At 42.7% G+C, this 18,092-nt stretch overlaps 1 protein-coding gene across 3 annotated transcripts in view; it reads left to right on the forward strand.

The window, feature by feature from the left end:
• mtmr8 (myotubularin related protein 8) overlaps positions 1-18,092 on the forward strand; it is a 55,472-nt gene that overhangs the window by 960 nt on the left and 36,420 nt on the right. For 2 of the 3 annotated variants that reach the window (XM_070882691.1, XM_070882693.1), the window contains exons 1-4: positions 7-46; positions 9,782-9,904; positions 11,231-11,393; positions 14,375-14,532. In XM_070882691.1, the coding sequence (XP_070738792.1) occupies positions 23-46; positions 9,782-9,904; positions 11,231-11,393; positions 14,375-14,532 (468 nt within the window). In that variant the 5' untranslated portion in view covers positions 7-22. Of the gene's footprint in view, positions 1-6; positions 47-9,781; positions 9,905-11,230; positions 11,394-14,374; positions 14,533-18,092 lie in introns of those variants that run through there. The other variant, XM_070882692.1, reaches the window with a different exon arrangement.

Here is an 18,092-nt window from a genome sequence, read left to right on the forward strand (position 1 = left end):
GACAGGAACACCAAGACTCAGAATGGAGCACATTATAACACCCAAGGTACGGAGCGTTGTCGGCGGGAGGGGAGGGTGGTCAGTCGGTGCCGGGAGAGCAGGGGCTGCGTTCCTCACCTCCCCCTCCCCTCTCCCCCTCTCCCCTCCTCCCCTCTCCCCCTCTCTCCCCCTCCACCTCACCCCACCTCACCTCACCCCCTTCTCCTTCCTCCCTTCCTCCCCCCCCCTTCTCCTCCCTTCACCCCCCCCCCCTTCTCCTCCCTTCACCCCCCCCTTCTCCTCCCTTCACCCCCCCCCCCCTTCTCCTCCCTTCACCCCCCCCTTCTCCTCCCTTCACCCCCCCCCCTTCTCCTCCCTTCACCCCCCCCCCTTCTCCTCCCTTCACCCCCCCCCTTCTCCTCCCTTCCCCCCCCCCCCCCCCTTCTCCTCCCTTCACCCCCCCCCCTTCTCCTCCCTTCACCCCCCCCCCCTTCTCCTCCCCCTTCACCCCCCCCCCTTCTCCTCCCTTCACCCCCCCCCTTCTCCTCCCTTCACCCCCCCCCCTTCTCCTCCCTTCACCCCCCCCCCTTCTCCTCCCTTCACCCCCCCCCCCTTCTCCTCCCTTCACCCCCCCCCCTTCTCCTCCCTTCACCCCCCCCCTTCTCCTCCCTTCACCCCCCCCCCTTCTCCTCCCTTCACCCCCCCCCTTCTCCTCCCTTCACCCCCCCCCCTTCTCCTCCCTTCACCCCCCCCTTCTCCTCCCTTCACCCCCTCCTCCTTCCTCCCTCCCCTCCCTCCCCTCCCCCTCCCCTCCTCACCCCCTCCCCTCCCCTCCTCACCCCTCCCCTCCCCTCCTCACCCCTCCCCCTCCCTCCCCTCCTCACCCCCTCCCCTCCCCTCCTCACCCCCTCCCCCTCCCCTCCTCACCCCCCTCCCCTTCCACCCCCCCTTCTCCTCCCTTCACCCCCTCCCCCTCACCTCACCGTCACTCCAACATCTTGCATTCAGCAAAGCTGCATCAAGTTCCGTGCCTTTATCTCGGTATTCCCTCATTATTAACTGCCGTCTGCGTTTCATTCTCGGTTTTTTTTTGACATGCCTTATGTGTTTTGTTATTTTAAGGTTAATTCGTGGAAGTAACTTTTTTTTTCTGTAACAGAAGAGTAGAATATCACACACCTGTTAAAACCCGAAATCTTGCCAGCGCTGTTGGCATATAGTATCGGATTGCGGAGCTCAGATTTGAGCGTCCGGAAAGTTGCAATGGTTGCCAGTAATGCAGATTAATCTGATTGTGCCGAGTGGGCACTGCTTTGAAGCACAATACATTTCCATGAATGTTTGCTTGCATCCTAATCTCCGGTTTTGGGGAGTGAATGTTAGGGCCTTCATCCATCCCAGTTGAAAACTCATTTCCTTCCACTTTTTAATGTGATGGTGAAAGGTGCAAGCTGGCATTGGGATGGGAGAAGTCACACCCTTAATCAAACAAAGTGAAGCTGAATAAGCTTACAACCGTTAATCATATGGCATCATGTTAGTGAACATGTATTTAATACAGCTAATGTGGCGGAGGTGCGGTGAATGTTTGTGGTGGAGCAGCGGCGCGAGCCCGTGGCGAAGGTGCGGCAAATGAGGCTACACGGCCCAGAAGAACCGAGGGCCTAGGGGCAGTACGGGCCAGCCCACACTACGATATGTGTGCGCACTAGGTCCATGCAGCAGAGCAGGTCTCCAGTCATCCGGGTTGACCCTTACCACTGGATAAAGGTCTAGCTCTCTCAAGCCCGTGTGCTGGCTGATGTGCAACATTTTACCACATATTTTTTTAAAAATCCACCCACAGGCATCTTCTACCCCTCTCAATTGGAGTTGAGGACTGCAATATTAGGTCCTTCATTGAAACATTTGTGAACTCATGTGGAAGCAAGTCATCCTCACTCGAGGGACCACCTATGATGATGATGATGTACAGAATGTTTTGTAGAATGCACAAGAGTTCAGATATTAATTTACTTTCTTGGTTTAATCAATAGGTTTTCAAACTGGTTTCCATGAGGTTATCAGATTTCTATATTTTTCCGTGTGTTGACTTACTAGAATGTTCTGTTTGGCGTCAGAACTGTGGCCCCTGAGCCCTGGCAATTCACCCTTCAAAGCCCAGGCAACTCAACCCTATTTGTGCTTATATTTGTTATTTATTGGCTTGTGTTGTGTGAATTTTGTGAATCTGAAAAATGATGATTTTAGTGCTGTTGCTTCATTAGTTTATAAATCCTAAATTTCAGCAACCAAGACCTGCTACTGACTGATATTAACTTTAGAACTAGACCCTGGGGCTCAATTGGTATATACTTGTGCATTTAACCCTGATCTGAGCTTCCGACTCTTATCCTCTCCATCACCAAGACCACCAACTTCCACCCTGTAACATCACCCGTCTCCATCCCTGCCTCAATTCAGCTACTGAAACTCTCATCCATGCCTTTTATTATCTCTAAATGTGACACTTCCAATGCTCTCCAGGCAAGCCTTCCACTTTGCACCCTCTGTAAACGTGAGCTCATCCAACAACTCTGCTGCCTGCACCAAGTCCTGTTCACCCATCAGCTCTGTGCTCACTGGCCTACATTGGCTCCCGGCCTGTCAACACACCTCGATTTTTATTTAAAAAAAATTCTCATCCTGGTTTCCAAATCTCTATCTGACTTCGGCTCTCCCTATCTCTATAACCTCCTCCAACTATACAACCCCCCCCCCCCCCCCCCCCCGGAGATCCTCTGTGCTCCTTCAATTTGTATAGGATGCACGTCGAGTATTGTGCACAGTTCTAGTCTCCATACTATAAAAAGTACATGGATGCACTTGAAACAGTGCAAAAAAAATTTACAAAGGTGGTACCAGAACTGAGAGATTATAGTTATTGGGAACGATTGAACAAGTTGGGGCTTTTTTCTTTAGTAATGTGAAGACTTGGAGGTGACCTGAATTAGTTGGACAGGGTAGATGTGGAGAGAACGTTTCCACTTGTGGGAGAATTCAAAATTAGGGACCATAAATACAAGATGGCTATTAATAAATTCAGTAAGGAAGTAAAGAGAAATTTCTTTACTGAGAGTGGTTGGACAGGAAGTGTTTGAGGCAAATAGCTTTGATGTTTTCAAAAGGAAACTAGCCGAGTAAATGAGAGGAGAGTAGAAGAATATACTGAAAGGCTGAGATGAGGCAGATGGAATGGGAGGAGACTTGTGGTGTATAAACACTAGCTGAGTTGTTGGGCCGAATGGCCTGTTTCTGTGCTGTATATTCTATGTAAACCTAGCCTCTTGTGCATTCACAATTTTCATCACTCCACCATTAATGGCTGTACCTTCAACTGCCTAGGCCCCAAGCTCTGAAATTCCCCTCCTAAACTGCCCTACCCCCCTCTCCTCCTTTTAAGACACTCTTTAAAACCAAACTGTTTGATCAAACTTTTGGTCACTTGTCCTAATATCTCCTTGTGTGGCAGTGTCAAATTTTGTTTGCTCCTGTGAAGCTCCTTGGGATGTTTGACTATGTTAGAGATGCTATATAAAGGCAAGTTGTGTAGCAATCAAGGGCAAAAAAGCTTGAACACCCTTGTTGTATGATAAAGAAAAACATGCAATGATCTCTCAGTTTTTCTTTGGGTAGCTGACAATCTTGAAAATTAGAACAGGAGTGAATTAATATTTGCAGGGCTCCCTTAAACAGAAAACTTAATTTAAAAAAAAAACTCATGTCATTTTGTTGAAAAACACTTGCATGTGAGAGAGCATTTTCCTGCTTTTAACAAGCTGTAGGGAATGTTAACACTCTTTGAAAGTAGCTCTTGAAACAAACTGAAGGCTGTCATGACTGCCATGAGATTCCATAACTTGTACTGCAATAGTAACATTTTATTACACTGAAGGTTGCAGGGTGGTGTATTAATGTTACACTATCAATTGTGGTTCACTTTTGCAAGTTGAGCTAACTGTACTTCCTGTGTTTCATTTACTGCCTTGTAATAATTCCTGGTGTCCTTTAAAGCAATAAAGAAAGGAAAGATAGATTCCGAAAGTAAACTTGCACAAAACATAAAAACAGATAGTAAAAGCTTTTACCGATTATATAAAATGGAAAAGATTGACTAAAGTAAATGTTGGTCCCTTAGAAGATAAGGGGGATTTAATAATGGGAAATGTGGAAATGGCTGAGACCTTAAACAATTATTTTGCTTCGGTCTTCACAGTGGAAGACACAAAAACCAGGCCAAAAATTGCTGGTCATGGGAATGTGGGAAGGGAGGATCTTGAGGTTATCACTAGGGGGGGTAGTGCTGGATAGGCTAATGGGACGCAAGGTAGACAAGTCCTCTGGTCCGGATGAAATGCATCCCAGGGTATTAAAAGAGATGGCGGAAGTTATAGCAGATGCATTCATTATAATCTACCAAAATTCTCTGGACTCTGGGGAGGTACCAGCGGATTGGAAAGCAGCTAATGTAACGCCTCTGTTTTTTAAAAAAAAGGGGGCAGACAAAAGGCAGGTAACTATAGACCGGTTAGTTTAACATCTGTAGTGGGGAAAATGCTTGAAGCTATCATTAAGGAAGAAATAGCGGGACATCTAAATAGGAATAGTGCAATCAAGCAGACGCAACATGGATTCATGAAGGGGAAATCATGTTTAATTTACTGGAATTCTTTGAGGATATAACGAGCATGGTGGATAGAGGTGTACCGATGGATGTGGTGTATTTAGATTTCCAAAAGGCATTCGATAAGGTGCCACACAAAAGGTTACTGCAGAAGATAAAGGTACGCAAAGTCAGAGGAAATGTATGGATCGAGAATTGGCTGGCTAACAGAAAGCAGAGAGTCGGGATAAATTGGTCCTTTTCGGGTTGGAAATCGGTGGTTAGTGGTGTGCCACAGGGATCGGTACTGGGACCACAACTGTTTACAATATACATAGATGACCTGGAAGAGGGGACAGCGTGTAGTGTAACAAAATTTGCAGATGACACAAAGATTAGTGGGAAAGCGGGTTGTGTAGAGGACACAGAGGCTGCAAAGAGATTTAGATAGGTTAAGCGAATGGGCTAAGGTTTGGCAGATGGAATACAATGTCGGAAAATGTGAGGTCATCCACCTTTGGGGGGAAAAAAACAGTAAAAGGGAATATTATTTGAATGAGGAGAAATTACAACATGCTGCATGCAGAGGGACCTGGGGGTCCTTGTGCATAAATCCCAAAAAGTTAGTTTGCAGGTGCCGCAGGTAATCAGGAAGGTGAATGGAATGTTGGCTTTCATTGCGAGAGGGATGGAGTACAAAAGCAGGGAGGTCCTGCTGCAACTGTATAGGGTATTAGTGAGGCCGCACCTGGAGTACTGCGTGCAGTTTTGGTCATCTTACTTAAGGAAGGATATACTAGCTTTGGAGAGGTTACAGAGACGATTCACTAGGCTGATTCCGGAGATGAGAGGGTTACCTTATGATGATAGATTGAGCAGACTGAGTCTTTACTCGGAGTTCAGAAGTGTAGAATTTACCAATATCTCGCAAAGATTCCAGGTACCTTTCCCCTACAGAGGAGAAAAATCCCTTTCTGGGCTTTTAAAATCAGTTTAAAGGGGCAGACGAAGCCTGCGGGGGATAAATGGGGATGCATTCATGGAGACCCCCCCCCCCCCCCAGTGTTTGGAATCATAGGAAAGGTAATTCAAAATGGACCTAAATTACAGAAGCTTGAGATCCCCTAAACATCTATGGGAAGGAGCATATCAATTTTAAGATTCTACAACATTTTGGCTGCGAAAAAGTGTTACCAAATACAGGAGGTGGAGCCAACGTCTGAAGCAAATTCATGTATTAAAGACCCCAGACTGTCTGGGGAACTATTCACCCTCTAAGAGATAATCGAATTACCCAATCAAGCACAATGGAAATCATGGTCAAGAAACTGGACAATCCTAAAACAATGCAAAACCAGTGATAGCACATTCTCACACCCTAATCGAGTTACTGCTGACAAAGGAGACATTTGAAAATCAATGGACAGTACAGTTTAAACAGAGCCCAAGAGATTTGATGGGAGATAACGGAGCCTTTTTTTGGGATATATCTATCCCCCAGTTTTACAAGGACTAGCAGAACACAGAACGAAGCAGAACACAGACTGGAACTCGCACAGACTTGAACACAGACAGAAACAAGCAGCTGGAGCTGGGGAGTGAAGAAATGGGTAGTAGTGAAGGAAACTACAAGAAATCGTCAAGGACTGACCGAGCACGAGGCCCACGAAACGGAAGGTTGTCAGCAACCAAATTGGCAAACCCGGGCTATCACAACCAGCGAAACGACCAACCAAAACCAACTCAGCAAAAACCAAAGAATCGACCTTTATTTCCACTCTACAATCTACTTCTGAATGACCCAACGGGTGAGAAATTACCAAAAGGGACTAGCTAAAACTATTCCTAACCAAAGAAAGTGGGTACTTATCCCATACATCCGAAACGCAACTTATCGCATCAACGGACGCACCCCAACCGAAGACTACGCAGTCCGTAGTCCTCTCCTCCATCCGGGGTGCGGCTCGCCTAGAAGGCCATGTGCAGTGAACCCTGAAACCGCGATTCACCGACAACTGTCTAAAGGGGTTGGTGAGCATAGCCCTTGAACCCTCAGAGCTAGAACTTAGTTAGTTAGGGGAATTGGGAGGGGGGAGGCTGGGATAACTTGTGTAAATGTATCTGCATTCTCCTCTTTACCCCTTTTAGAGTTTAAGCCATATTCTTTTCCCCATAGGCTGTAATTTGACATGTTATTCAATGTGTTGTACCCCTCAGTGTGTATTGGTCTGTGTGTTATTAAAGGTGTGCCTTTCACTTCTTTTAAACACACAGCCATACCTGCTTCCTACCTTGAAACCGATTGTCTGTCCAAGTCTGACACAGTCCCTTCATAATTCCAGTGTCTAGAACCAAGGGTGTGGGAGCGATTCGGAACCGCTCATATAAGGTCAGAAGGGAAAGCTGACCCCCCGCAAACCACCCCTTACATAAGGATGAGGGGTGATCTTATAGAAACATTTAAAATAATGAAAGAGATAGACAAGATCGAGGCAGAGAGGTTGTTTCCACTGGTCGGGGAGACTAGAAGTAGGGGGTACAGCCTCAAAATATGGGGGAGCCAATTTAAAACCGAGTTGAGAAGGAATTTCTTCTCCCAGAGGGTTGTGAATCTGTGGAATTCTCTGCCCAAGGAAGCAGTTGAGGCTAGCTCATTGAATGTATTCAAATCACATAGGTAGATTTTTAACCAATAAGGGAATTAAGGGTTACGGGGAGCGGGCGGGTAAGTGGAGCTGAGTCCACGGCCAGATCAGCCATGATCTTGTTGAATGGCGGATCAGGCTCGTGGGGCTAGGTGGCCTACTCCTGTTCCTAATTCTTATGTTCTTTACATTCCATGTAATTTCATTGTTGAAAATATTATACTAGATTAGCCATTCAAAGCTTTGCATGCCAGGAGCATATGATACTGTATAGAAAAGGGTGATTAGGCACATTAATTATGTGTTAGTGTTTTTCATGTTAGCCATCTAGTTTAATTCCACTCTCCTCGCTCCCCATATATACCCTTGTAATATTTCTCTCTCACAAGAATTTATGAACATTAATAATTTGTAGCAGACTTCTGCATTCTAACCTCCCTCTGTAAAATATTTTTTCCTGACCTCCATTCAATTCTTTTTGCAATCATAAATTTGTGTTCTTTGTTTCACTGGCCAACGATATTGTAAAACAAAATCATGACGCTTTTATAATCTTGAATTTATTTTAGTTTACACCTTCACCACCTCCGTCTTGTGAAAAAGCCCTAAAATCTCTCCTAAATTGTTGCCTCTTATTGCTGGTAACATCCAAATTAATCTATTGTGCACTTTATAAAAAAAAAAAAATTGCTTATTTATCCCATCTATAATGAGGTGGGCAGAGCAGGTCTCCAGTTGTCCTGGTTAATCCTTGCCACTGGATAAAGGCTTAGCTCTGTCGAGCCCGTGTGGTGGCTGATGTGCAACGGTCACCACACGTTAAAAAAAATCCACGCACAGGCATCTTCCACCCCTTCAATTGGAATTCAGGACTGGAACATCGGGTCCTTCATTGAAACATCTGTGAACTCGTGGAAGCAAGTCATCCTCGTTCGAGGGACCGCCTATGATGATGATTAATTGTTGTACGTAGTTCTGATCAGTCCCTTTTCTACTTCCATACTTTAGTTTTAGAACCTATTGTATTTCCCTGTGGGCATAACTGGGAGCATCTTGCATTGATTGACATACACTTTCATTTCATGTTGAACAATATATATTTACAAAAGACTTGTTTAAAAACTTCAATTTTCCAACCCCACTCAGGCTTGCCAAATCAGGTTTCCTCATTGTTCAGTCACTAGTGACTAGGAGCAGTCTGTTGAAACAATGAGGTTGCTGCTTTAATTGAAAGCCTATCCAAAGCCATTTAACCCCAGAAAACTACGTTTTTTTTCAAAAATTGTACGTCAACTTTTATAGTGTCATTAAAATAACTCCATGCTTCACAAAGTAAATTAAGTGCACTGACTGCTTTGCAGATAACATGGGCAAAATATTTTGACCAAAAGCAATCCCGTATTCCCCTTTATTGAAAATGTAAAATGGCTCAGTAAATGTCAGCACTGTTGTAGACAAAGCTTTTGCTGCAGCTTGAGCTGCTCCCCAGACCAGATGATGACTTTACAAGGCAGACCAATGGAGGAAGTAAACGTACTATGAAGCTCCCACACAGATGGTGATACTTTTAGTATTGGTGAGCTGGGAGCCCTCTTCTGCTTTTTCATTGTTGATATACTAAAGAGTAACATCATTTTTATAGTTGATCTTCCATGGCTCATGGGGAGTCAAGACCAGGTGTAGCCATCAGGTGACGTGCGATTAGAAGGTCCATATCACACCGATGTAACTCAGTCCCTATTTGAAAGTCATTATTTACAATATGTTAAAAATCTTGCACTTGCTGCCAACTTACCATTATGAATTCCTATGGCCACGTTTGTAATGCTGCAGACTTTAATTGCACCCACCTGCCAGTGATGGTGCTGTAGTGCCTCCACTGGCAGGTCAGTGTAATTACTGCATGACACATTTACATGGGTAGTTTCCATTATAAATGTGCACAATAGAATTTATAATGGAAAAAGTTGACTCTGCAGTGTAAGATTTTTAATATATTATAGATGTATAAAAACTTTCCTTAATTTTATGAAAAATTCAGGGCTACACAGTTAACATAACCCACCCAACAGGTTTGGGTCAGAGGCCCATTTTACACTTCAATGAAGTCAACGGAGGAGCATAAAGTCAGATGGGGTGTAAGACAGGCATCAGGTACAGATAAATCATAGTATGTAGTACTTGTATGTTCGAGCCCCACTGGAGCACATAATCCAGATTGACACAAGTGCTCCAGTGTTGGAAGGGCCATCCTTTAGATGAGACATTAAACTAAAGGCCCTGTTTAGGTTGACGCAAATGATCCCGTGGCACTTTTTTTGTTGAAGAGACGGAATTCTCCTTGTGGCAAACATTTACCTCTCAACCAGCAAGCACCACTCGTATTTGGTCAGTCATCTCACTGTGTGCAATGGCTGTTGTCTAGTGACGGGTAATTTTTAGTGTGAAGTTAACTACTAGACCATCCAGGGTACTGCAATCCTACTTCCTAATTTTTGCTTTTTATTTCTTGCAGGTAGAACAAGTGAAGTTGCTAGACCGGTTTACTTCTAAGAAACCAGCACTGGGAACGCTTTACTTGACTGCAACCCATCTGATTTTTGTAGAATCTTCGCCAGAGATTCGCAGAGAGACATGGGTATGTAGTTACATGTTTGTTGTTCACTACTTTTGTGCTGACTTCTCAATCTGAAAGCAAGCGCCCTCCTTTTAACTTAACCCGCTCTGCGGGAACGGGGCAGATTCAGGCCTGATGCCCGTCTTACATCCCATCTGACTTTATGCTCCTCCGTTGACTTCATTGAAGTGTAAAATCTAGCAAGGTGTAAAATGGGCCTCTGACCCAAACCTGTCGGGTGGGTTATTTTAAATTCAGTTTACATAAAATTAAGGAAAGTTTTTATACCATTAGGTAATCATTTTAATTTTAAAATGTTTTGTGAAAGCAAGGTGAATGGCTAAACTTAATATTACAAGACATCAAAGTTTAAGAGAAGGTGGAAAATAAGATGTTGCTTAAGTGATGCAAAACTTGATTATTAAATGCCTGAAGATTGGATGAGGACGGAAAGATCAAGGCAGATGAGATGTTTAACAGTTTCGAAATCCTGGGAAAGAATGAGTTTGAGTAGTAAACTGATGAATCTTGATTTCATGAGTGAAGATGTAGCGAGGTAAAAGTGTGCAGAACAATGTATTTGTAGCTTAGGAGGAACAAGAAAGGAACATTTGAAATTTTCTCAGGATGAACCAGTTTCTGCAAAGTCATGACACCCTTTTTGACCTAGTGTTCAGCCTCATACCTCATATCTAATAACTTTTTCTTCCACCTCCACAGCGACACTCGCTTCCACCCCTACTGCCATTGAAATTCTTGTACCTGCTTTTGTTGCCACTAGATTTGAATTTTCCAATGTCTTATTTGCTCCATAAACTGAAGCTTGTTCAGCTGCCCATATATGGTCTCGCCTTAAGTGCACTCACTCATCACACCTCATCTTTGCTGATCTACATTGGCTCCTCGTTTCCCAACATCCTAAATGTCGAATCATTGCCTTCAAATAGCTCCACGATTTTCCCTCTCTCTATCTGTGTTCTCAGGCTATTCAAGCATGGAGGGCATCACAGCTTCACCTGATCCTGTACTCGCTCAATATTTGAAATGTGTAATTTAAAACAGGAGTCACTAATAGCAATTGGGAATAGGAGTCCTGGTGGTTTTTCATTTTCTCCCTCTTCTAGGAGTCTGTTTGGCTTCATGTTAGTGTGTTTGCCTACTAGGCAGCAGTGGTATCAGTTTTTAATTTTTATTTGATAACTTTAACCAAAGAGAATTGGGAATACTCCAAGCCAAGGGCTGCAGTTGAAACGGCTGTTCTCAAATGGAAGAAATAGTATAGGAAAATATAGGCTTCACAGGCTGACAATGAAACTAATTTATAATTTTGAAAATAATACTTCACAGATTTTGCACCATCATATTTCAACAATAGAGAAGCTGCCCCTTACTTCTGCAGGATGTCCGTTGCTGATTCATTGCAAGAACTTCAGAGTTGCTCACTTCGTTATTTGTCGAGAACGTGATTGTCATGATGTTTACAGTTCACTTCTCAGACTGTCACAGCCAGGTACAATACCTCTGTGTAAATTACTGAGTGTAAGCTTTAACAACTGTTATGACATCTCTTTCATTGATGTAAGGTTTTGATGATGGTGCTATTGGTGTAATCGATATGTTCTGCAAAAATACATGCATTTATATAGTATCTTGTCACATTTCAGAAATGTCTCAAAGTGTGCATACAATTAATTACTTTGAAGTGACTGTTATGTAGGCAAGCATGGCAGCCATTTTCTGTACAGCAATATCCACAAGCAGCAAAGCAATGATGACAAGATAATTTGCTGTTGATGGGCTAGAAGACATTGGGCTTTCCCTCCGGCATCTAAATTTAAATCCAGCTCGGACAAATGGAATGAAAGTGTCTTCTGTGCTGGCTGTAATGATCCAATGTCAAATAAGCTTGGCCTAGCCTCAATCCAATTCCTAATTGATTGGCTCCACAGTTTATGTTGCCTATAATTCAACACTAAATTGACAAATTTACCCAGAGATGGCACACAGAAGGAAAATAGAAAAATACCACACTGGTGCTTTTGAGGCTGACTAGCATTGTTGGGGCCCCGATCTGTGCCAGCATTGGGTGGTAAACAGCAGAAGTAAGAGACTACCACAACAACAACAAAAAAAATTTGCATTTATATTGCACCTTTAACATAGAAAAATGTTCCAGGGAGCTTCACAGAAACCTAATCAGGCAAAAATTGATGCCGAGCCAAAGAACAAGATATTAAGAGGGGTGACTAAAAGCTCGGTCAAAGAGGTGGAGAGGCAGAGGGAATTCCAGAGCTTACAGCCCAGGTGGCTGCAGGCACCTAGTGAGTGGGGGATGCATAAGAGGCCAGAGTTGGAGGAATGCAGAATTGTAGGGCCTGGAGCAAGTTACAGAGATGGGGAGGGGGGCGAGGCCTTGAAGGGATTTAAACATTAGAATGAGAATTTGAAATTTGAGGCATTGGGGGTCTAAAATGTAGGTCAGTGAGCATAGTGGTGAGGAATAGGACATGGATAGCAAAGTTTTGAATGTGCTGAAATTTATGGTGGATGGGAGACCGGCCAGGAGAGCATTGAAATAGTCGAGTCTGGAGGTGACAAAGGCCTGGATGAGGGTTTCAACAGCAGGTTGGCTACGGCAGGAATGGAAATGGGCAAGGTTACAAAGGTAGGGCAGTCTTTGTGTTGGAGAGGATATGTGCCGAGAAGCTCAGGTAACTGGTGGATCTTGGTGCAGGTAAGAACATTGATGTATATACACAAAAATCTTGCTCATTTAAAAAAAAATGTTTACTATAAAATGGAGGGATATAAAAATTACTTTCCTTTATGTTTAGAGATGTATGTTGTAACGGTTTTGTGCTTTACTGTAGGCCAGACCACATACTCATCCATAGTATTGATTTTAAGTCTGCTATGATTACAAAAGTACAGTTAAATAAAAGTCCGTTCGTAATTATTAGTGTATTTGTATTGATAGTTGAAGCAATGTTTTTGTGCTTTAATATTGCTATAATTCTATTTTGAAATCATATATCGTGTAATAAAAATTAGATCTGTTCTCTGAACATTGATCTTTCTTGGTGTCTCTCCTAATCTCCCATTTGAAATGCCTTCGCATAAAGCTATTTTTATCATTGCACTTCACCATGGGCAACTTTTGTCAGTGTCTAGTTACTTTTCTAATGTTATAATTCACACTATTATTTTGAGACCGTAGAAATTTCTGAAAGATGTTTGGCCTAGAGGGTACGATTATTCTGAAGTACAAGTATATGTTATACTGTAGCAGTGAGATCGGCTCTCTAGAATAAACATTTGGTTAAAAACAGGATGTAATTGAGTCATACAGGTCGTGAAGGTCATAGATTCAATCCCCACTGTGTGCTGAGTTAGTTGATCTTGGTGAAGGCAGCAATTGGGGTACTTTAATTAGGCACAGTACCATCTCCGTGAAGTAACAATCTTTGGACATTCTATTTTAGAATGATGTATATTGGCAGACTGATCTGGTGATCTAGTACTCTGCTCACCATCTTGAACAATTGGTTAATCAGTGGGATGTGATGGTGGATGCTTCAAATGTGGTATTATGGCCTTGTACACCTCAAAGATGGAATCTAAGGTCTTGATTGGAAGATTCAAAGGCTGTCTGCCCTAGTTGTGAACAATATCAATGCCTGGGGTCCTGGTAGATGGCAACTTCATCTTGGATGCAATCCTTCAGGACGGCATTGAGAAGTGCACTTTGGTCTTTTTTTCTATAGTAGTAAATCTCAATGCATGTTAAACTTGTGGTATACAAGATATATATCCAAATAATTGAGAAGGTCTAAGATCAAACTGATAGATTTGTGGCAAAAAAGAGAACTGTTTGCAGACATGTTGACCTGTTACTAAATTCCCAGAAGGGGTAGAAGCTACATAGGATAGGAAGCAGACCTCTTTGTTAAAACACCTTGCATGCACAACTAGAGGGCTAGACCAGTCACTGGGGGCTGGGATCCTCCACTCGGTAATCAGGTTAAAGCCCAAATGGGTGTCTGGTTCTAGTGTGACAAGCAGGGGGATGTTAACCAGTGATTGTCTCTGGTAAGCTGCCTAATTTTAACTGGTTAAACTTCAGCAGTGTCACTGTGCACACTTGTGGATCCCCAAGACTTAATCTGCCAACCTGCAGCAAAGCTCCCTGGATAAGGGTAAGTGGGATATGTTCCCACAAGGAGAGAGTATGGATTTCATATTTCAGAGATAGAAACCCTACAGGTGGCTGTAGATTTCTCAGTAGCTTGAATTGGAGACTCTCAACATGGTGATGGGTTTCCTCACAAGTAGGAGGCCTGGCAGACTGAAAAAATATGGCAGGTATAGAATGATACTCAGCATTTTTTAATTATGATGTACACAGGGACTTTTTATTGCTGATTGTTGAGAACATTCGTTTTTATACAGCAGCAGTTAACTTTAAAGTTCCAAAAATTGATTGTATTTCAGTGGAGTGTGAGGAACTTTATGCTTTCTCATACAACCCTAAGCAGAATGAAACGGACAGAGGAATAGGTTGGAAAACAATAGATTTAAGAGAAGAATTTCAGCGTATGGGAGTACCTAATGAATACTGGGCGCAGACTGATGTAAATGAAGGTTATGAGGTGAGTAATAACGATTCCCTGCTTTTATGACTTTTATTACCCATGTGTGCCCACACTTCAGTGAGATCATAGATCACGATTTGATAACTAAGAGCATCTCAACATCCAGCTTGGCCAAGGCACTGCCTGCCCAGTATTGTCTGGAGCTACACACCAGAAGGTCCTAGAATCTGTGCTTGGGTCCTGGACTGTGATAATTTAGTTGATCTCGGCCAGAACAACAGTCTAGGTAGAGGAAGAAAAAAGATCAGTTACAGTTCCCACTCCTGATTTACATAAGAAATAGGAACAGGAAGGAATAAGCCATATAGCCTCTCGAGCCTGCTCCGCCATTCAATAAGATCATGGCTGATTTGATTATGGATTCAGCTCCACTTCTCCATCCGCTCCCCATAACCCCTTATCCCCTTAAGAAACTGTCTATTTCTGTCTTAAATTTATTCAACGTCCCAGCTTCCACAGCTCTCTGAGGCAGCAAATTCCACAGATTTACAACCCTCAGCGAATAAATTTCTCCTCATCTCTGTTTTAAATGGGCGGCCCCTTATTCTAAGATCATGCCCTCTAGTTCTAGTCTCCCCCATCAATGGGAATATCCTCTCTGCATACACCTTGTCAACCCCCCTCATAATCTTATATGTTTCAATAAGATCACCTCTCATCTGAATTCTAATGAGTAAAGGCCCAACCTACTCAACCTTTCCTCATAAATCAACTCCCTCATCCCCGGAATCAACCTAGTGAGCCTTCTCTGAACTGCCTCCAAAGCAAGTATATCCTTTCGTAAATATGGAAATCAAAACTGCACACAGTATTCCAGGTGTGACCTCTCCAATACCTTGTATAGCTGTAGCAAGACTTCCCTGCTTTTATACTCCATTCCCTTTGCAATAAAGGCCAAGATACCATTGGCCTTCCTGATCACTTGTACCTGCATATTATCCTTTTATGTTTCATGCACAAGTACCCCCAGGTCCCGCTGTACTGCGGCACTTTGCAATCTTTCTCCATTTAAATAATAACTTGCTGTATCTATTGACTTATACTAGTAAGTGTATGAGTGGATGCCAGATGAAAGCCAAATTGGGCTCATTTGCAATAGTTTCCTAACACACTGGGTCTAGATTTGTACATGAAGAATTGCATTTTGTTCATGGTACCAGAAGGCTGCCTGACTAAAACAATAAGGCAGCAAGAGTCGGCACCTCTAGGGTGAGAGGGGAACAATTCAGACTCTTGCTTGATCATGCGATTATTTTCAGCCCAGACACAAGATGAACCTAAATCTGATCGATACGATGTTTTTAACTCCCCCTGAACTCTATTACTTATATTTTATTTAAGAAATTTAAGTTGCAAAATTTGTTTTTGCTAAGTTTCTGTATTTCCTGGCATCTTGACTTGAAGCTTTGTACCTTGTTTACAGGAGCTGAATCAATATACTATTTAGTTCCTGTTTTGGTGAGTTTTCAAACATCTGCAGCTTGAATTTCACTTTCCTCCTGCTACAAGCTGGCACTGACGGAAGTTAATTTTAAGAAACCCTCCACTGAGAGTCTGACTTCCTTCCTTACACTCTCCTTACTATTTCATTCCTGTTGGTACTGCAGTTGAGGCAGTTTTCAAAGTACAGTACTTAATTTGGAATGCACTGCCTGATAGGGTGGTGGAAGCAGATTCAATAATAACTTTCAAATACTTGAAGTGGAAAAAATTGCAGGGCTATGGGGAGAAGGGCAGGGGAGTTGGGACTTTCAAAGAACCAGCACAGGCACACGAAGCTGAATGGCCTCTCTTTGTGCTGTATCATTCTATGATTCTAATGGCTGGGTCATGTTTGCACATATCTTGCTACATGTGAAGGGGATCTATTTAGAATTTTGTGTATGTCTTGTGCTTTCTGTGTTATGCTTTTTGAGTCACTTGTGTAATCATTTGTAATGGAAAAACCCTATTTCAACATTTTATAATCAACATTTTGCTGTCACATTTTGTTGATAATCCATTCGAACCACTCAATGCTTTTGGGGAAAATATCTTTTTTTTTCCAGTCATTGAAATGTCTAATGTCCAAGTAAGTTTAATAAAATTCACATTTCACAATAGTATGTTTAAATATACTCACTGGTTGTCTTTTGTGACTTTGAATGCCATCCTTTAAGTTTTAGTTCAAGACTTCAGTCTGTCTCTGAAGTCTGGGCTTCAATTGAATTGTTTTCCCCAGAACAACATGTCTAAAATTCAAACCTTATCTTGTTGCATTTTAGGGCTTCACTATACATTTCTTCCATGCTTAGCACCAAAGATCACTCCCTAAGTGAGACTTCACTCCTTCTGAGTAGGAGTGTGATCTTGTATGTACAATATCTTTGTAATATAGTACTGTCCAGGGGTTGAACAGAAATCTTTGTTACTGTAGTTAGCTTACTGAATTGACAGGAGTCTACTTGGTGCACTCCTAATTTTTAGATATCAGAAGAATAAATGCTCAAAAACCATGTGACTTGGGCTACAGTCTACAAATCAGGTTTGATAAAAGTTGACAGTCATGGATAGTTAATGGAAACGATTACAGAACTTTTAACTTCTTTGGGTACAAAAATAGCAAAAGACATGCCATGTTGCTAACTCCATAATATTAAGCCTGGACCAGTGTAAATAGTATAACTTAACATGAAGCAGTGTTGAGTCTCCAGCCTAAGTGATGCCTATTGTTCCCTATGAAGTTCAAAACTGGGATATAGGAAATCATCTGAACAAAGTTTATTCAATTAAAGTGATGGTTTTTTGAACTCTACCAAGATGCTACACCAAAATTCATTCATAGCAGGTAAATGGCTAATGTACATTTTAAGTTCAAAGGAGTTTGGGCACAAAATAATGCATCGCTGTGGGGTGACAACTAAATTGGTTGGGCAGGGGGAGACGGGGGGGCTGGAGAAAGAGATTGACAGGGCAGAGGATACTCTAAGTGGCCAGTGTGGGAGCTTGAGGAGTTCACAGTTGGGCGGTGGGGTCAAGCTCTCTTGTGATGCTTGGAAATTTCACTAGGCTACATTTAAAGTTGGCTAGAAAATTATGCTGCAATGAAAAAGACAATTTTAATAAAAGCATTGTTACTTATTGTAATGAATCAATACAGCGCACATAACACTGGGAGGATGTTTCCACTGACTGGGGAATCTAGAACATGGGGTCACAGTCTCAGAATAAGGGCTGAGATGAGGTTGTAAATCTTTGGAATCCTCTACCCCAGAGAGCTGTGGCTGCTCAGTCATTGAATATATTCAAGACAGATAATTTTGGGGGAATTAAAGGATATGGGGATAATGTGGGAATGTGGAGTTGAGGTAGAAGATCAGCCATGATCTTGTTGAATGGCAGAGCAGGCTTAAAGGGTCAAATGGCCTACTCCAGCGCCTATTTCTTATGTTCTAATCTTGAGTCTGTGTTTAGGGCAGACATATTCCTGTGTGGCCACCTGTGTAATGGAGAGCATTTTTCCTGAAACAGATGCTGACTTTAGGGGGAGGATACAATTTCAATGCTAGGTTTGGAGC

The sequence above is a fragment of the Pristiophorus japonicus genome, chromosome 6, assembly GCF_044704955.1.
Source record: "Pristiophorus japonicus isolate sPriJap1 chromosome 6, sPriJap1.hap1, whole genome shotgun sequence".
NCBI classification, from domain to species: domain Eukaryota; kingdom Metazoa; phylum Chordata; class Chondrichthyes; family Pristiophoridae; genus Pristiophorus; species Pristiophorus japonicus.